The 21535-nt window shown below is 34.0% G+C and overlaps 1 protein-coding gene and 1 long non-coding RNA gene across 3 annotated transcripts; both read left to right on the top strand.

Moving 5' to 3' along the window:
- Positions 1–1343: 1343 nt before the first annotated feature.
- Positions 1344–20364, top strand: LOC132041399 (uncharacterized). The gene is made up of 3 exons (XR_009411014.1): positions 1344–2151; positions 19257–19303; positions 20075–20364. It is a non-coding gene; the product is annotated as an uncharacterized LOC132041399 (long non-coding RNA).
- On the top strand, positions 10195–17343 carry LOC132041398 (kinesin-like protein KIN-14B). 2 transcript variants are annotated; one of them, XM_059432111.1, is made up of 4 exons: positions 10195–10384; positions 15522–15856; positions 15955–16038; positions 16214–17343. In XM_059432111.1, the coding sequence occupies exons 2-4, from the start codon at positions 15610–15612 to the stop codon at positions 16420–16422; spliced, it is 540 nt and encodes a 179-aa protein (XP_059288094.1). In that variant the 5' UTR covers positions 10195–10384; positions 15522–15609; the 3' UTR covers positions 16423–17343. The 2 variants fall into 2 exon arrangements, with proteins under 2 accessions (XP_059288094.1, XP_059288095.1); XM_059432112.1 differs by lacking the exon at positions 10195–10384 and adding an exon at positions 14016–14066.
- Positions 20365–21535: the final 1171 nt, after the last annotated feature.

Here is a 21535-nt window from a genome sequence, read left to right as displayed (position 1 = left end):
TATCTTTCCAACCATAGGTCGTGGGTATGCATGTAACATCGGGATAAGGAGATATGGATATTTTAAGGCAGAAAGGTCTAGCCGAACAGTGAATTCAGCCCAACCCGATTCCAACTCGGGTCAGGCCCATTACCCATGATATTTAATGAAAATTTTCAGCTTTCTCCTTCATTTTTCAGACCAAAATTTCCAGAATTTTCAGAGAGATAGAGAGAGAGAGAGAGAGAGAGAGAGAGAGAGAGAAACCAAATTTTGACCACAATCTAAGCCCCGAATGGCGAAGCTCATGAAGAGAAAAGTGTCGTATGTCGCGTTGCCTTCAATTTGAGCTAAAAATCAGCCAAGTAGGAGAGGGTGGAAGTGGTTGCTACATACTTAAGGTAAGATCAAGGTCCATTTTTCATTGTTAACAAGTTTATTTAGAGTTTTAACGGATTAGAACGGAGAAAATAGCATTATAAACTCGTTTATAGTTTTGTTGGGATTTATGGATTAAGGGGCTGTTTTAAATGGATTAAATGGATGGAATTAGCTGAGTTATGATGTATAATAATTTTTGATATTGTTGTTGATGTTGTTGATAAGTTGTTGTTCTTGAATTTGGGAGAATAAAGTGTATAAAGATATTGTATACAAAGCGTATACCGAGCTGTTTTGTGCCGATATTTGGGGCTATTTTATGTAATTTTTGTGGCTGTTTTGTGACAATATTTTGGGGCTTTTTTATGTAATTTTCGTGGCTATTTTGTGACAATATTTTGGGGCTATTTTATGTAATTTTCGTGGCTGTTTTGTGACAATATTTTGGGGCTATTTTATGTAATTTTCGGGGCTATTTTGTGACTATATTTTGGAGCTGTTTGGTATAATATTTGTGGCTATTTTGCGATGATATTTTGGGGACTGTTTTATGGTCGTTATAGACTGTTTTGTGGGCTGGAATATCAGGGATTGGCTGTAGTTGTTGCTGTTATATTATGGATATACGGAAATAAAGAAATGTATACAAGCATTGGCATCCGAATGTATATTGGGCAGTTTTGGGAGTAATGTAAGAATGGATTTAATTCTAGTTTGATATGAAATTGTTGGTATTGTTGTTGTTGGTATTTTTATTGATGTTTGGCTAAGTTGGAATTTTGAGGATTGTTAAGTTTACCGGGGAAATGCTGCCCGAATTTTGTTAAGTTTCATTCGTACTTGGATTGGTTAGTAAGTGATGTGGATAATCTAAGCGTGGCCTATGTTATCTTAATTTTAGACTGCAGCTCGAGGAGTAGACGTTGGACATTAGATAGAGTTCAAGGTATGTGAGGCTAGTCTTTTCTTTCTAATGGCATGAATCCTATAGCATAAATTTCTTTCCTCTTCATGAGTTCCTATTTTTTTTTTCCGGAAAGCTAAAAGCCTAGATCCATAAATGTCTATATAAGATAAGAGATATGATATGATGATGCCATATTGATAATGATGTTATTTTTGCTTACACTCACCTTATGTACTAATTCCTTCAAGGTGAGGCAGAATGTCAATAATTGCTCCATAATGGAATCGGGGGATCACGACCTTACGTCACCCCGATAGAGTATAGTTGATCTTGAGCCTTATGCATATACTATGATAAGATAAGCATATTATGATAAGCATATTATTACAAGTATTTTATGATGAGCATGCCATGAGCATATTACACCGCGCCTAGTTGGCCGGGCAGTCACCGCTAAGGCGGGCAGCTATACGGATACACCATGACCTTTTGGCATGGGCAGACACCACTAGTGGACGGCATGAGATGGTACTCCGGATGCGGGAGGCCTGGACACGGGCTAATGTTATTGATTATCACACCGTTCCGATATGGACGGGCAGCTTGCATATTATGCATATATGAGATTATGATGAGTAGGAGTAAGACAACATGCATTACTTCTTTTATGATTGTCATTCAGATTTAGATGTTTCATATTGATGTTCTCATTATATTATCACTGTCTTTCTTCATTGTTTATGCCTCTCATACTCTGTACAATGTTCGTACTGACGTCCGTTTTCTTTGGACGCTGTGTTCACGCCCACAGGTAGACAGGGAGGTGAGCTTGGTCCAGACCCTTAGTAGCTGTCAGCTGATTGAGAGCACTCCATTGTCCGGAGGTGCTTATGATTCTTATTTTGGTATATATGCATATTTTGGGCACGACGGAGTCTTATTCCGTCTATATGTTTAGTATGTCAGTAAAGGCTCGTAGATACGCAGTGTGGGTCAAATGATCTCACAAGATGTTATTATTATGTATATATTATTTTGATGGCCGAGAGGCAAATGTATATAAGTATTTATGTTTCTATATAAAATATGATTTTCCTACAATTCGTGTATAAAATTGGTAAAAGAGCATTAAATGAGTAAGATGAGTATTAGAGTGAGTGGTGCTCGGTGACTAGCCCTGGGTACCCATCACGGCCCCTAGCTGGGTCGTGACACACGCACGAAATTCGTGCGTGAATGAGGCCGACAAAAAGGTATATCATCAATGAGCAACCTAAGCTATATCATCATCAACATACTTAGATACGTTTACTCTCTCATGCTAACACGGTACTCACCAACTGCATGATGTAAAAATCTCTAAAGTGGCGATTATTCTGTGTAAGTTTTTTTGAGCATTTTAATATTACAAATGTCTTTCACATTTTGTCCAAGTTCCTCATGTTTTTGTGCCATGCCATGCAATTTTTTTTTCATTTGGGCAGCCACAAAAGTTGACCATGTCTTTCACAATTTTTGTGGTAAAAAATGTGAAGACCATGGCAGCCACAAAAGTTGACCATGGTAGCAGCCGATATTTTTCACATTTGTAGCAGCCACGAAGGAATAATTTGGTATAAATGTTTCTCACGTTTTTGTGATAAAAAAATGTGACCACTATACCTTTTCATCCATTATATAAGGATGATATCACTTACCAATTCATATACATAGAAAAAATCCTTAATTTGTGAGAGTAGAGAGGAAAATATATATCCTTTGGAGAATTCATAAAAAGTGAGGAAAGTGAAAAATAAAAGAGTTTATTAGTTGAAGGAAGGTGTTCTTTTGGTGGAGCTTTAATTTGAACATCTTGTCCGAGTTTGTTGAGTTATACGACGTGTTCGGGCCGTTGTATCTGGAGGGGACAAGTCGAAAAGACTTACTATTTGGACCGGTAAATTTCTTTGCAGTGGGCTTGAATCTCCTTAAAGAGAGCGAGATATCCGCGCCTCAGCCGAAGAAATCTTTATTTTTATTTTTCAATTGTAATTGTAATTTCATTGTAATATCACCAACAATTTTAAGGAGATTCAGATGGCTACAATTGAAAAATCGGCGGATGTCAAAGTAGGAGATCTAAACAATCCATTTCGGTTCAACGGTACTCACTTTAAGAGATGGAATGGTAAAGTACTCTTCTACTTAAGTCTTCTCAATGTTTCTTATGTGTTAACTGAAAAGAATCCAAATAAAATAGACAACGCCTCCATGAATGATGAAGAACTTATTTCTCTTCAAGAAAAAACTGAAAAGTATGATGAAGATTCATACAAGTGTCGGTATTATTTACTCAATTGTCTATCAGATAATTTTTGTGATTATTATGATAGAACTTACTCTACTGCAAAGAAAATTTGGAAAGCGTTGCAGAGTAAATATGATACCGAGGAGTCTGGAGCGAAAAAATATGCTGCTAGTAGATTTTTTCGTTTCCAAATGGTGGACAACAAATCAGTGGTAGATCAAGCCCAAGATTTTATAATGATCGTTGGAGAGCTCAGGTCCGACGATGTAAAAATTGGAGATAACCTTATTGTTTGTGGCATAATAGATAAACTTCCACCTTCATGGAAGGAATTTCAAAAAAACTATGCGCCACAAACAAAAGGAAACCTCTCTCGAGACGTTGATTATGTGAATCCGCATGGAGGAAGAAGCAAGGGGCCAAGATGCACTTTTGCAAATGGAAGAGAGCAACTTACAACCCGTCACAAATAAAGTAAATTTAATTACTTCAAATAATGCTGCTCCTAATGCTAATAAAAATACCTCTATGAAGCCTAAGAAGAAAATATTCAAGAAAAATAATGGTAGACCTCCCAAAAAAAATAATGGTGGTATCAACCAAGCACAAAATCAACAAACACCAAATAGAGGACCATGCTTTGTCTGCGGCAAGAGTGGGCATATTGCTCGATTTTGCAAGTTTCGAAAACGTGGTCCTACACCTCAGGCGAACGTTACCGAAGAGCCACTTGTGGCGATGATAACAGACATAAATATGGTTGAAAATGTTGATAGATGGTGGGCTAATTCTGGTGCAAACCGTCATGTTTGCTATGACAAAGATTGGTTCAAAGTGTATACTCCATTTGAGGAGCCCAAAACCATCATGCTTGGTGATTCTCACACTACTCAAGTGCTTGGAAAGGGAGATGTCGAGTTGAGCTTTACCTCAGGAAGGGTATTAACTCTAAAAGATGTACTTTTTACTCCTTCCATGAGAAAAAATTTGATGTCTAGTTTTCTTCTTAACAAAGCAGGCTTCAAACAAATTATTGAGTCTGATCAATATGTAATAGTGAAAAAAGGTATTTTTGTGAGAAAGGGGTATGCTTGTGATGGGATGTTTAAGTTGAATGTTGAGATGAATAAAGTTACTAATTCTGTTTACATGCTTTCTTCCACTAATTTTTGGCATGCTCGTTTATGTCATATTAATAATCAATATGTGGGAATCATGAGTAGTTTAGGGATTAATCCCAATGATTAAAAAGGATTTTGAAAAATGTGAAGCTTGTAGTAAAGCCAAAATCACAAAAGGCCTCATTTTCAAGTTGACGAAAAAAGCGAATTATTAGAGTTAATTCATACTTGATATTTGTGAACTTGGAGGAACTTTAACTCGTGGAGGAAATAGATATTTTATTACTTTTATTGATGATTTTTCCAAGATACATATGTTCTCTTGATGAAAAATAAAAGTGATTCTTTTGAAAATTTTAAAATTTATCTCCATGAAGTTGAAAATCAGTTTGGTAGAAAAATAAAAAGAATTAGAAGTGATAGAGGCTGTGAATATGAGTCTAACGAGTTTAATTCTTTTGGTAGATCATTGGGAATAATTCATGAAACTACTCCACCTTACTCTCCTGCAGCTAATGGTGTAGCGGAGAGAAAAAATAGAACTTTGGTTGAGTTGACAAATGCCATGCTTATTGAATCTGGTGCACCTTTAAATTTTTGGGGTGAAGCTATTTTAATTGCTTGTTATGTGTTGAATCGTGTGCCTCATAAAAAGACTAAATTAACACCATTTGAGTTGTGGAGAGATCACAAGCCAAATTTGGGATATCTAAGAGTTTGGGGTTGTCTAGCTTATGTAAGGCTAATGGATCCCAAAATAAGTAAATTGGGTAAAAAAGTTACTACTTGTGCTTTTCTTGGTTATGCTTCAAATAGTACAGCCTATAGATTTTTTAGTCTTGAAGATAATATAATAATAGAATCAGGAGATACTATTTTTCATGAAAATAAATTTCCATTTGATTCTAAAAATAGTGGGGGTCATAGGACTAACGAAAATATTTTGTCACTACCTAGCTCTTCTACTTCTGTTTTGAAAAATAAAGAAAGTGATGATTTTGAGTTAAGAAGAAGTAAAAGAGCTAGAGTAGAAAAAGATTTTGGTCCTGATTTTTATGTTTTTAATGTCGGAGATGACCCTCTCAATTTACAAGAAGCTTTATCTTCACATGATGCTATTTTTTGGAAAGAGGCTGTAAATGATGAAATGGAATCGCTTATTTCCAATAAAACTTGGAAGTTAGTTGATTTACCACCGGGTTGTAAAACAATTGGGTGTAAATGGGTCCTTAGAAAAAAGTTAAAACCGGATGGCTCTGTTGATAAATATAAGGCTAGACTAGTTGCTAAAGGTTTTAAACAACTAGAAGGCCTAGAATTTTTTGATACTTTTTCTCCGGTAACTAGAATTACATCCATAAGGCTTTTAATTGCTATTGCTGCAATTTTTGATTTGCACATTCACCAAATGGATGTAAAAACTGCTTTTTTAAATGGGGACCTAAATGAGGAAATTTATATGGAACAACCCGAAGGTTTTGTTGAAGCGAGCCAAGAAAGCAAAGTGTGTAAACTTACTAAATCCCTATATGGCTTGAAACAGGCACCAAAGCAATGGCATGAGAAATTTGATTCCTGCATGATTGAAAATGGTTTTAAAACAAACGACTGTGATAAGTGCATCTATCACAAGTCTTGGAATAATTCACATGTTATTGTTTGCCTCTATGTTGATGATTTATTGATCTTTGGCTCTAACATGAATGGTATTGGTGAAACTAAAAATATTCTTAGAAACCATTTTGACATGAAAGATCTTGGTGAGGCAAATTTAATTCTTGGAATAAAAATTACTAAAACATGTGATGGAATATTCCTTGACCGGTCACATTATGTTGAGAAAATCTTGAAAAAATATAACTTTCTTGATTGCAAGCATGTCATAACTCCTTTTGATTCAAGTGTTCACTTGTTTCCTGTTCAAAGTGACAATGATGTGATAAATCAAAAGGAATATGCTAGCTTAATTGGAAGTTTGAGATATGTGACTGATTGCACTAGGCCTGATATTGCATATGCAGTTGGAGTACTTAGTAGGTTTACAAGCAAGCCAGGTAGTGAACATTGGCATGCCATAACGAGAGTTATGAAATATTTAGTTGGTACAAAAACCTATGGCTTATTTTATAAAAAATATCCTGCTGTACTTGAAGGCTTTACTGATGCAGATTGGAACACTTTATCTGGTGATTCCTGTTCTACCACTAGTTATATTTTTACGTTGGCAAGTGGTGCTATTTGTTGGAAATCAAAAAAACAAACTATTATTGCTAACTCTACCCTGGAGGCTGAACTAATTGCTTTAGCTTCAGCTAGTGAAGAGGCGAATTGGTTAAGAGATTTATTATTTCAAATTCCTTATTTTGAAAAACCAATTCCTCCTATTTTAATTCATTGTGATAGCACCGCTGCAATTGGTAGAGTTCAAAACCGTTATTATAACGGTAAATCCAGATCTATAAGGAGAAAACACAATACTGTGAGATCATATTTGACAAGTGGTACAATTATTGTTGATTATGTCAAATCTTGTAATAATCTTGCAGATCCACTAACCAAGGCCTTGGCAAGAGAAAAGGTCTGAAGCACATCGAGGGGGATGGGATTGAAGCCCATAAATTCATGAGTCATATATGAGGAAACCCGACCTGGGGACTAGAGATCCTATAACCAGGTTCAATGGGAAAAACGAATCATATGATGACTTGTTGAGAAAAATGCACTATTTTATTTATTCCCTCCCTATGGTGTAAGTGCATTATTCTGTAACAATTTGAGGAGGTTGAGTTTATAAACTCTTAATGAAACTCTGTAGCTCGTATGAGTGGGGTGTTAAGTTACAGAAGCACTCTTGACAGATTTCACCTATGTGAGTGTGGAAGTAGGCCGCTTCCAATGAGAATTGGGCTCGTTCTCAAAAGCACTCATGAAAACCGGGATAGCATAAGGCCGTAATGTGTTGGCTATTAAAGCTCATGTCAACACCTTGAGTATTATGTTTAAGCGATGATTCTTTATTTCCCTAAAGCGAGTATAGTTCAAGTCTGAGACCACTATGACTCTGGAGTAAAGATTATTGTTTTACTAAGTGGAGGTTCAATGCAGAGCACACCTTCATTACGCATATTAATCTACCTTCAACTGATAAACTCTCTTATATTAATATTAAAATGAGTGGGGGATTGTAAGGTTTTTTGAGCATTTTAATATTACAAATGTCTTTCACATTTTGTCCAAGTTCCTCATGTTTTTGTGCCATGCCATGCAATTTTTTTTCATTTGGGCAGCCACAAAAGTTGACCATGTCTTTCACATTTTTTGGGGTAAAAAATGTGAAGACCATGGCAGCCACAAAAGTTGACCATGGTAGCAGCCAATGTTTTTCACATTTGTAGCAGCCACAAAGGAATAATTTGGTATAAATGTTTCTCACGTTTTTGTGATCAAAAAATGTGACCACTATACCTTTTCATCCATTATATAAGGATGATATCACTTACCAATTCATATACATAGAAAAAATCCTTAACTTGTGAGAGTAGAGAGGAAAATATATATCCTTTGGAGAATTCATAAAAAGTGAGGAAAGTAAAAATAAAAGAGTTTATTAGTTGAAGGAAGGTGTTTTTTCTTTGGTGGAGCTTTGGACTGAACATCTTGTCCAGAGTTTGTTGAGTTATACGACGTGTTCGGGCTGTTGTATCCTGGAGGGGACAAGTCAGAAAGACTTACTGCTGGACCGGTAAATTTGCTGCAGTGGGCTTGAATCTCCTTAAAGAGAGCGAGATATCCGCGCCTCAGCCGAAGAAATCTTTATTTTTATTTTTCAATTGTAATTGTAATTTCATTGTAATATCACCAACATTCTGATCCAAAATAACACTATCAATAATCAAACACGGTATCTCACAAGAGGATCCTTAAGAAGAAGACGTTCGTGATAGACTCCCCATGCATAATCGTCAAAAGAAAATGAATTGAACATTGGACTTTCCTCCAGTGCTATGGTGTTTGAATTCTCGTCGTCAAGGCCATCATCTTCTTCGTTAAGCACCGCGGTTTCATCAGTGTCACTCTCGGCAAGTGATGGCGATTTGGGAAGCAACGGAGAGACAGTGCTATCATGAGGAAGTGTAACTAACAATGTCAGTGATACACAGTGGGAGCTAGTACTACTGCTGGTACTGTTGACTTCCACTACATCACCACTAGTCGGTACTGGTCTTCCCTCACTTTTTTCACCTTTCCATTACTCCATACCTGCCCATTGTCAGTTTTTTTTAATACCATTAACAGTTAAGCTAACTTATAATAATATAAAACTTTCTATAATACTCTCAATTTGATAACACTTCAAATAGAGATTCTTTTATTGTAATCCATCTTTACTTGTACCAACATTGCTAATTTCGCCCATTTTTATTTAAGAGTTAAGTATTTTACGCAATGGTCTCATTCACGCATTCGTGTGTGAAAGGCCAAACTTTTATTTTTGCAGTTTGGTCCTTCCAGGCACTAAATTAGTGCGTGAAACCTACTAATGTTTTTTTTTTTTTGTCCTACAAAAGTCGCGGATTCGTGTATTTACGGGTAATACTTTTTGACCGGCTAGGTATGGGGCGTTAAAAGCCCAAACGTATAGAGAGTCACCTTTCAAGAAACCTCATTCATAAAATGAAGAAAAAGAAAATTTTTCTAATCTGTATTGTGTAAATGTGCATAAGTGCACAAGATTGAAAACATAACTGGGGATTGCAATTAAAATTTTAGTTGACCTGGCAATAGTTTTTGTCCGAAGGCTTGTAAAATAGGAAGTCGAAGATACTGACCTCCGTTCAACCCTATTGGAGGATAGAATTTTCTATGCACTGACCGTAATAAAAAAATTCATATTATCAGCTCATCTAAGAAATATTTACAGATAATGTTCGTAAATCATTGGAGATTAATAGCTTAAAAAATGGGATAAGCTACTTGCTATAACATGTTTATACACACTTATAGTGGCAAAATTATTTATAGTATATGAATTAAATGTACGGATGAGCTAGTATGCATCCAAATATCCAATGCAATGTTGGAATCTACATAGGAGATTAGGGACCATATTATAGATTACTGTATAGATCCCGTTGCACAAGGTCACAACCAAGGAAAACTGTGAATAGTATGGACCATGAATTGTTCTACCTATTTCAGCAAAGCAATTCAATAAAATATGTTCTTGTTATTAGGGTTGTTTTCGTAGGATGGGATGAGATTTTCTTGTGGCCCATTCATTGGCTGTGTTGACGTGCTTTGCAAACATCAAATTTATCTAACCAAGATAGCAACCCAAATAATGCACAGGTTTTACTTCATTCTGATCTAACAAGGGCAATTGTAAGACTCACACTTTCAAGATTGATAAAAGATGATAGATTTGTTGGTTGGTGAATGTTGTTGTTCGTACCTAACAAACCTAAGATATTGTATTTCCTCTAACAATGTGCACTGTACTGATCTTATTTTTTTGACTTGGGATCCCAACACCTATAAATGATCTGAGAATTTAATTATCTGTTTGCACTATGATATAGAAGATCTATTATGCCGGTACACTATTTGCAGTATCTTTAGCTCATTACGCAATCTATAATGCTAAGCTAATCATGGCGCTGTTTGAATAAAAGTGTTTTCTCAATTACTCCTGAATTAACAAGTGTTAAGGTATGTAATTTCAGTTATAATAACTTCTTTGTAATTTCTATTTTAAGTCAGATAATATAGATTCAAAATATAAATGTCCGAGAAAGAAAGCAAGTACACTACTAAAAAAACGGAAAAAACCGATGACAAAAACCGACGATCATCCTTTTTTTGATGAAATCGAAGAAATTTTAAGGTCCGAATTTTTTTTCATAGAAAACCGACCTAACAATATATGTGTGTGTGTCCGCGATTCAAAAATTTAAAAAAAAAATTAAAAAAAAAGCTGACGGAGCATTAATTTCTCGATTTTTTATCTTATATATAAATAATATATATTTTATGAAAAAAACGATGCACTGCGTCGGTTTTTCATATAAATTTTTTTATTTTAATTAAAAAACCGACACAATGCGTCGGTTTTTTTATAAAATTTAAGAATTAATTTCCAGAAAACCGACGGACAGAGTCGGTTTTCCGTCGATTTTCTGGAAAATCTGCAAAATTAATTTCCAGAAAACCGACGGACTGAGTCGGGGGCCATGCAAATCATGCATTTTCTGCAACCACACTGCGTACGTAAACCATTACCAAAAGTCGCCGTAAACCAAGAATAAAAAGTCGCTCAAAATTAGCATTAAAATACTCCAAATCAATTCTAAAAGAGCTACAACACATAAAATCACCCTAAGTAATAATAAAACACATCAAACACTATCTAAACACATCAAATACGATCTAAATAGACCTTCAAAGTTCAGAAATATTTAAATGTCCAACCAATTCTAACTTTGAATTCTCAATAACAATTCTAACTTTAATAACTTATGGATTGTAACTTTAGTTCTAAAAATTGAAAAGTAAATCTAGTAAAATAAAGTCTACATTTTAGTTTTGAGGTTATAGAAATATTATAACTTAATAATTCTAACATAACTTAATAATTCTAACTTTGAAAAGCACAATTCCAACCAATTCTAAAAATTGAAAAGTAAATCTAGAGAAATAAAATCTACATTTTAGTATTGAGGTTATAGAAATACTATAACTTAACAATTCTAACTTTGAAAAGCACAATCTCAACCAATTCTAACTTTGACTTCTCAATAACAATTCTAACTTCAATAACTTATGGATTCTAACTTTAATTCTAAAAATTGAAAAGTAAATCTAGTCAAATAAAGTCTACATTTTAGTTTTGAGGTTATAGAAATATTGTAACTTAAAGTTCTTAATTTAATTAACTTTGAAAAGCACAATTCCAACCAATTCTAAAAATTGAAAAGTAAATCTAGAGACATAAAATCTACATTTTAGTATTGAGGTTATAGAAATACTATAACTTAACAATTCTAACTTAATTCTAACTTTGAAAAGCACAATCTCAACTAATTCTAACTTTGAATTCTCAATAACAATTCTAACTTTAATAACTTATGGATTCTAACTTTAATTCTAAAAATTGAAAAGTAAATCTAGTCAAATAAAGTCTACATTTTAGTTTTGAGGTTATAGAAATACTATAACTTATATTCTAACATAACTTAATAATATTTGAAAAGCACAATTCCAACCAATTCTAAAAATTGAAAAGTAAATCTAGAGAAATAAAATCTACATTTTAGTATTGAGGTTATAGAAATACTATAACTTAACAATTCTAACTTAATTCTAACATTGAAAAGCACAATCTCAACTAATTCTAACTTTGACTTCTCAATAACAATTCTAACTTTAATAACTTATGGATTCTAACTTTAATTCTAAAAATTGAAAAGTAAATCTAGTCAAATAAAGTCTACATTTTAGTTTATTATAGAAATATTATAACTTAATAATTTAACATAACTTAATAATTCTAACTTTGAAAAGCACAATTCCAACCAATTCTAAAAATTAAAAAGTAAATCTAGAGAAATAAAATCTACATTTTAGTATTGAGGTTATAGAAATACTATAACTTAACAATTCTAACTTTGAAAAGCACAATCTCAACAAATTCTAACTTTGAATTCTCAATAACAATTCTAACTTTAATAACTTATGGATTCTAACTTTAATTCTAAAAATTGAAAAGTAAATCTAGTCAAATAAAGTCTACATTTTAGTTTTGAGGTTATAGAAATATTATAACTTAATAATTCTAACATAACTTAATAATTCTAACTTTGAAAAGCACAATTCCAACCAATTCTAAAAATTGAAAAGTAAATCTAGAGAAAAAAAAATTATTTTAGTATTGAGGTTATAGAAATATTATAACTTAACAATTCTAACTTTGAAAAGCACAATCTCAACCAATTCTAACTTTGAATTCTCAATAACAATTCTAACTTTAATAACTTATGGATTCTAACTTTAATTCTAAAAATTGAAAAGTAAATCTAGTCAAATAAAGTCTACATTTTAATTTTGAGGTTATAGAAATATTATAACTTAATAATTCTAACATAACTTAATAATTCTAAGTTTGAAAAGCACAATTCCAACCAATTCTAAAAATTGAAAAGTAAATCTAGAGAAATAAAATCTACATTTTAGTATTGAGGTTATAGAAATACTATATATAACTTAACAATTCTAACTTTGAAAAGCACAATTTCAACCAATTCTAATTTTGAATGATCAATAACAATTCTAATAACTTATGGAATTCTAACAAAAAGCACAATCCAACCAAAAAAAAAAAAAAAATCTAGTCAAATAATTAAAGTATACATTTTTGCACATATTCAACATCAATAATATTACAAAGAATGATAACTAAGCTAACACAAATACATTGACAAAGAACATGAAATATAGCACAATCTCAAGCCAAAAAAAAAAAAAAAATGACAACTAAACTAGTCAAATAAAGTTTACATTTTTTTCACAAATTCAACATTAATAACATTGCAAATGATGTTTAACAAAGCTAAATAGATTAGCATTAGGCCTAGAATCTACAAATAAAACTAAAATTGAAAAAAATTTAAAAGCCCTAATTTAAGAGAAACTAACCTCAATTAATTAACTTCAAAACGGGTAAATTGGTGGGGACGGGACTGCGCAGAGCGCCAGCGGCCGGGCGGCGGGGAAATGGTAAGGCGGGGGGGTCGGGCGGAGGGGAGGGGGGCGGCTGGTAGCTGGGGTTTGAGGGGAATGGGAGTTTAATTGGGAAGAAGAGAACAAATGGGTATGAAAACCCGTCTGGAATGTTTTTAAAGAAAAACCGACGGACAAAACCGACCCTGTCCGTCGGTTTTTCCCGCACGTTTGACCAGGTTTGACCCAAAAATTAAAAAAAATAAATAGGAAACCGACCCTGTCCGTCGGTTTCCTAAAAAAAAATTGTTTATTATTTTTTTAAAAAACAAATTGAATTGCATATTATTTAAAATATTTTTAAAAATAAAACCGACGTCGTCCGTCGGTTTTATATTAATTATTATTTATTTTTTTTAATAAAATCGACGTGGGACGTCGGTTTTTTTCTGCGGATATATAATTTCAAAATTTTGCGGAAAAAACCGACGTACAACGTCGGTTTTTAATTAAAAAAATAAAAAAAAATTAGAAATACACAAAACCGACGCACTGAGTCGGTTTTTCAAAGAGACGCAGTCCGTCGATTTTTTGTCCGTCGAATTTTGCCAGTTTTTTAGTAGTGAGGGACGTCGTATCGACGGAACTGGGGGTCATCCTTCAACGAAGAAATAAGGTGATGAAATTTTTTGAATTTCCTAACAATATATGTGTGTGTGCGCGATGTTAAAAATTAGCAAGCAAAGTCACAACAAGGAGTTAAATGCCTAGGGAGGACCTTTTCTTGATTGAAGTTTGCTTTTAACAGAATTTTCACACTATCATGAATATAAAATCTTGTCTCATAAGGTTGGAGCGAATTTTTATTAAGGCTTAATACATCGATATTCTCTTATACTTGTCAGTAAATTTCATTAAACACTCGAAATATGACTTGTTTTAATTGAGCACGTGAACACATGATAAAGTGTTCCTATTAGACGCTTTCGGTTTAGATTTTAAAAAACAATTTGCGCAGTTTCTCAAGTGTCTATTAGGTAGTTAAGTTAACAACATAAAATGTGTCATCTCCTTTAATTATACAAATCAGTCTCAATTGAAACATGTCTGAGATTTTACGACTTATTTAGGTTAATGCGGATAATTAAAAGAGTGACATTTTCTTAAGTAGTTAACTTATATACGTAATGGGTACTTGAGAACACGCGTCAAAATTTATCTAAAACTTGAACCAAAAATATCTAATTGGAACACTCTACCAAATGTTCAGATAATCAATCGAAATAATTATTTAAATAAAATTTGGTCATAATTTTAAGAGATTATCAATGTATTAAGCCATTTATTAACACGTATGCAAAATTGTTATATTCTGTAAGCAATTAAAGAGATTGTGTTTTTGTGTTTAAGAAATGAGGGGAACATATGGCCTAATGAAATGGGTCCCTACTACCGTCCTTATAGTCTCAACAAAGAAAGTACTAGCCTTTATTTCTTTGTCTTGATCATATTATTTAAGCATTTAGTATTCTTACCGTCTCACTCCGTGTAACTTTTATTTATTTAATCATTAACAGCTGTCTATATTCAATAATACTTTAACTAAAACTCTTCATTTTATTTTTAATGAGATGATATTTAACTACACAAATATTTATAACTTATTTTAAATTAAATCTCTCTTTTATTCTTAAACTCTGTGTCCAATCAAATACTATTATTCTCTCCGTTCACATTTTTACTTATCCATTATACTATATATAAATTCACTTTTACTAGTCCATTTTAACATATATCAAGTAAAGACAATATTTTTTCCCTGTTTTACTTTTAACATTAACCATTAATTCCTCAAATCATTTCCCAGAACTTTTTGAAATGCTCATAACCATGGATATAATAAAATATGCAATTCATTTATTATTTTCTTAAAGTAAGTGTAAAGTTTATCATGGACGAGTAAAAGTGAACAGAGTACATAAATTGAAACGAAGGAGCAATTAATATGTTTTGTCAATTTCTCTTTCTTAATTGGTCAATTCATACATTTAAGTAATGTCTTTTTTTCAAGAAGCCAAAATCCAATAATGATTGTACTGCTTGTTATTATTGACACCTGAAATAAATGTAGTCTCGCACATGGAGATGGCTTTAGCAGCCTTGAGAATTATTACGCAAAAGCTCTTCCTATCATCACCAGTTAAACAAAGAATACACAAATGAGGAGGCCGGAGAATATGAAAAGCATGGAGCAATATTCTGAGAGATCCTTTGATTCCCTTAATGAATCAATTCATTCTCTCATGGGATTGAAAACACACCTAACTTGTAACTGGGTGGACTCTGTTCGTGGCATAATCAAGGCCCTCCAACCACAACCATCTGATAAAGAAGTAGAGCAACGACAACAACAACCAGATGACAATAATAATGAGGACTCTAATACTGCCATTTCAAAGATTAAAGGTAAATTATATTAATGGATGGATAGATCACGTTCATTCTGAATTCACTGATTTTCGATTTTGGTTTCGCCTCGATGTCTCATGTACATCACATCTTAGGTGAACTTGAAGTGTTAGATGCCTGCATTAAGAAACTAAACGTCCAAAGGAGGCACATTCTTAATGAGCTTCTGGACTTGAAAGGTTAGTCACTTTTTTATTCAGGATATCAAATGCAGGATAACGTGACAAACTGTTTTTATTAGACACTAATGCTTCGTATCACAGTTTTAATGACAAAAGTTTAATGTATACTAAAGAAGAATGTAAACACTGTTAAATGTTAGACGTTAGTGTTAACAAAACACTACTCCTTCAGGGAATATACGAGTGTTTTGTCGGATAAGACCCATTAGCATTGCCAGTCAAAAGTCAGTGAAAGCTTTGGGTTCAAATGAGGTGTTCATAAATTTGGCTGACAATAAGACCAAAAGTTATAGCTTTGACAAGGTTTTCATCCTTCTTCCTCACAAGGTACTCTGTATCCTTCATCTAATTTATTTATTTTATTTTAATTATATGGATTAAATTGTGACCTCTTTATTGATTCTTTACTTCGAACTTCTTAATTTACTAATTATCCTACTTTGAGTAATATAAATCATTTCTATGTTAAAATAACTTTTTTTTTCTTTTTTGGAACATTCTCTACAGTAACATGTATAATAAGAAAATCTTTCATCATTCCAAGAATCATTTAGTTCGAAACCTTCCGTTGGCTTAATTTTGTCTCTTGGGACAAACTGACACGTTCATTATCTACTTCTTGCCCGCACTTGCTCAGTTCCTCTGTGGCTACCTATTAAATCACAGCATCAGATTTGAATTCACATATTATTGCAACCATCCGCTAATTAGCTATCCATATTACTCCAAAAAACTGTTTAGATATAGAATTGTTACAATTGAAATTCGAAAAGCTCCAAGAAGTTGTTTCACAATTTTTACTCCAAATCACTCACAGAAATTGAAAAACAACTCCAATCTGTATTCATGTCCAAACACAACTCTATTTCAACTTGAAAACAAAAACTCTACTACTTTTTTCCAAATTTCACAATTCTTATGTTCAAATGCCCACTTACTCTTCCTTTAAAATAGTTACTCCCTCCGTTCATTTTTACTTATCCACTATAAATATTCACTTTTGCTGTTGATTCTCTACTGTACCAAAAATATTATTTTCCCTTTTGCTTGTCCACTTTAACATATCAAGAGAAAATCAAATTTTTTTCTTGTTTTACCCTTAATATTAACTACTCATTCCTTAAATCATTTCACGAGTCCATTGAGATTATATATGAATTAATATGATATTATAGTAAAATATACATTTCATTTATTATTTTTTGAAGGGAGTAAAAAGTCCATTATAGACAAGTAAAAGTGAACGGAGAGAGTATAAAATAAGGAATTCAATTAGAAATTTAGTAATTCTTGGAATATTGTTATGATGTGCAAGTGACAGAAAATCTAGCATATGAAGAAGTGCCTATTGCCATCTTAGACAGGCAAGTACGAAGACTTCGAAATAAGAAAGTAGCTTCAGTCAAAGTGTTGTGGCGAAATAACAACCAGGAAGAAATGACTTGGGAAGCAGAAGAGAAAATGAAATCCACATATCCGCACTTATTTCAACCTCCAGAAGAGGTTCATGATGAAACACCAAGGTTATAAGGTATGTACACTTTCTTGTTTATGCATATTGGTCGTGTGTGGCTAAATTCTGTTGCTATTATATTATGGCCCTATGAGGCACAGTTACTATGGGTTATTGTGACAGGATGGTAGTGTCATATTACAGGGGAAACTCTGGTGAAATTTTTGTAAAATTCCCGAATAGTTTAACATTCGAGGACGAATGTTCCAAAGGGGGGAAGGATGTTATATCCCGTATTTTCGTACGTTGGATTATTCATAAGCTAAGGTGGGGTCCACATGTTGAGATTTTTTTTTAGGACATATGACAAGTTTTATGAATAATATATGCGAAGTTAAACACAACCCAAGAAGGACCCTTGAGCCAAATCAAAGTGAAAGCCCTCCAAAACAATATTTTTAAGATACGTTTTCGAGTGATTTGACTTCGGGAGGTCATAACCCTATCAGCATTTGGGAATTTGGGAAAACTCCCAAAATGAAAGTTTTAGATAATTGAAATAGCTTTCCAATCATAGGTCGTGGGTTTGCATGTGAAATCGGGATAAGGAGATATGGATATTTTAAGGCAGAAATGACGAGCTAAACAGTGAATTCGGCCCAACCCGATTCCAACTCGGGTCAGGCCCATTACCCATGATATTTAATGAAAATTTTCAGCTTTCTCCTTCATTTTTCAGACCAAAATTTCCAGAATTTTCAGAGATAGAGAGAGATAGAGGAGAGGTAGAGAGAGAAACCAAATTTTGACCACAATCTAAGCCCCGAATGGCGAAGCTCATGAAGAGAAAAGTGTCGTATGTCGCGTTGCCTTCAATTTGAGCTAAAAATCAGCCAAGAAGGAGAGGGTGGAAGTGGTTGCTACATACTTAAGGTAAGATCAAGGTCCATTTTTCATTGTTAACAAGTTTATTTAGAGTTTTAACGGATTAGAACGGAGAAAATAGCATTATAAACTCGTTTATAGTTTTGTTGGGATTTATGGATTAAGGGGCTGTTTTAAATGGATTAAATGGATGGAATTAGCTGAGTTATGATGTATAATAATTTTTGATATTGTTGTTGATGTTGTTGATAAGTTATTGTTCTTGAATTTGGGAGAATAAAGTGTATAAAGATATTGTATACAAAGCGTATACCGAGCTGTTTTGTGCCGATATTTGGGGCTGTTTTATGTAATTTTCGTGGCCGTTTTGTGACAATATTTTGGGGCTGTTTTATGTAATTTTCGTGGCTGTTTTGTGACAATATTTTGGGGCTATTTTATGTAATTTTCGTGGCTATTTTGTGACTATATTTTGGAGGCATTTGGTATAATATTTGTGGCTGTTTTGCGATGATATTTTGGGGACTGTTTTATGGTCGTTATAGATTGTTTTGTGGGCTAGAATATCAGGGATTGGCTGTAGTTGTTGCTGTTATATTATGGATATACGGGAATAAAGAAATGTATACAAGAATTGGCATCCGAATGTATATTGGGCTGTTTTGGGAGTAATGTAAGAATGGATTTAATTCTAGTTTGATATGAAATTGTTGGTGTTGTTGTTGGTATTTTTATTGATGTTTGGCTAAGTTGGAATTTTGAGGATTGTTAAGTTTACAGGGGAAATCTTTCAATTTTGTTAAGTTTCATTCGTACTTGGATTGGTTAGTAAGTGATGTGGATAATCTAACTGTGGCCTATGTTATCTTAATTTTAGACCTGCGAGCTCGAGAAGTAGACGTTGGACATTAGATAGAGTTCAAGGTATGTGAGGCTAGTCCTTTCTTTCTAATGGCATGAATCCTATAGCATAAATTTCTTTCCTCTTCATGAGTTCCTATTTTTTTTCGGGAAAGCTAAAAGCCTAGATCCATAAATGTCTATATAAGATAAGAGATATGATATGATGATGCCATATTGATAATGATGTTATTTATTGCTTACACTCACCTTATGTACTAATTCCTTCAAGGTGAGGCAGAATGTCAATAATTGCTCCATAATGGAATCGGGGGATCACGACCTTACGTCACCCCGATAGAGTATAGTTGATCTTGAGCCTTATGCATATATTATGATAAGATAAGCATATTATGATAAGCATATTATTACAAGTATTTTATGATGAGCATGTCATGAGCATATTACACCGCGCCTAGTTGGCCGGGCAGTCACCGCTAAGGCGGGCAGCTATACGGATACACCATGACCTTTTGGCATGGGCAGACACCACTAGTGGGTGGCATGAGATGGTACTCCGGACGCGGGAGGCCTGGACGCGGGCTAATGTTATTGATTATCACACCATTCCGATATGGACGGGCAGCTTGCATATTATGCATATATGAGATTATGATGAGTATGAGTAAGACAAAGATGTATTCTTTCTTTTATGATTATCGTTCAGATTCAGATGTTCATATTGATGCTCCAATTATATTATCATTGTCTTTCTTCATTGTTTATGCCTCTCATACTCAGTACAATGTTCGTACTGACGTCCGTTTTCTTTGGACGCTGTGTTCATGCCCACAGGTAGACAGGGAGGTGAGCTTGGTCCAGACCCTTAGTAGCTGTCAGCTGATTGAGAGCACTCCATTGTTCGGAGGTGCTTATGATTCTTCTTTTGGTATATATGCATATTTTGGGCACGACGGAGTCTTGTTGCGTCTATATGTTTAGTATGTCAGTAAAGGCTCGTAGATACGCAGTGTGGGTCAGATGGTCTCACAAGATGTTATTATTATGTATATATTATTTTGATGGTCGAGAGGCAAATGTATATAAGTATTTATGTTTCTATATAAAATATGATTTTCCTACAATTCGTGTATAAAATTGGTAAAAGAGCATTAAATGAGTAAGATGAGTATTAGAGCGAGTGGTGCTCGGTGGCTAGCCCCGGGTACCCGTCACGGCCCCTAGCTGGGTCGTGACACACGCACGAAATTCGTGCGTGAATGAGGCCAACAAAAGGTATATCATCAATGAGCAACCTAAGCTATATCATCATCAACATACTTAGATACGTTTACTCTCTCATCCTAACACAGTACTCACCAACTGCATGCATGATGTAAAAATCTCTAAAGTGGCGATTATTCTGATCCAAAATAACACTATCAATAATCAAACACGGTATCTCACAAGAGGATCCTTAAGAAGAAGACGTTCGTGATAGACTCTCCATGCATAATCCTCAAAAGAAAATGAATTGAAAATTGGACTTTCCTCCAGTGCTATGGTGTTTGAATTCTCGTCGTCAAGGCCATCATCTTCTTCGTTGAGCACCGCGGTTTCATCAGTGTCACTCTCGGCAAGTGATGGCGATTTGGGAAGCAACGGAGAGACAGTGCTATCATGAGGAAGTGTAACTAACAATGTCAGTGATACACAGTGGGAGTTAGTACTACTGCTGGTACTGTTGACTTCCACTACATCACCACTAGTCGGTACTGGTCTTCCCCTCACTTTTTTCACCTTTCCATTACTCCATACCGCCCATTGTCAGTTTTTTTTTAATACCATGAACAGTCACTACTAAAAAAAGTGGATTTCCCGACCTCAAAAAACCGACCTCAGTTTAGGTCGGAAAAAAACCGACCTCATGAGGTCGGTAAACTCGTAATATTTATTTTTAAATTTTTTTAAAAATAAACCGACCTGGTGAGGTCGGTAATATTGTATCAAAATTTGAAAAAATAATGTACCGACCTCGCTAGGTCGGAAATTTATTTGATGGTAAATATATTATAATTTTATTTTTAATTTAAAATAATACCGACCTCACGAGGTCGGTATTATTTAAATTAAAAATAAAATTATTAAATATACCGACCTCATGAGGTCGGTATAATAAATCAGTCTAATAAAATCAAACAGACCTGGGAATCAGTCTACTAAAATCAAAATATACCGCCTCTTTCCCATTTCAATCTCTTTCCTCTCATCACCTTCTCCCCCCCCCCCCCCCTCTCCGGCAACGTCACCACCCTC

The sequence above is a fragment of the Lycium ferocissimum genome, unplaced genomic scaffold, assembly GCF_029784015.1.
Source record: "Lycium ferocissimum isolate CSIRO_LF1 unplaced genomic scaffold, AGI_CSIRO_Lferr_CH_V1 ctg1011, whole genome shotgun sequence".
Lineage (NCBI taxonomy): Eukaryota > Viridiplantae > Streptophyta > Magnoliopsida > Solanales > Solanaceae > Lycium > Lycium ferocissimum.
This window is presented reverse-complemented; position numbering and strand designations above follow the sequence as displayed.

Bases quoted from the DNA above. Each gene is read 5' to 3' on its own strand.
- LOC132041398 (XM_059432111.1), top strand. From the start codon at position 15,610: ATGAGGAGGCCGGAGAATATGAAAAGCATGGAGCAATATTCTGAGAGA. The intron at 15,857-15,954 runs GTAAATTATATT...ATCACATCTTAG, and splicing joins TGCCATTTCAAAGATTAAAG to GTGAACTTGAAGTGTTAGAT. The intron at 16,039-16,213 runs GTTAGTCACTTT...CTACTCCTTCAG, and splicing joins TGAGCTTCTGGACTTGAAAG to GGAATATACGAGTGTTTTGT.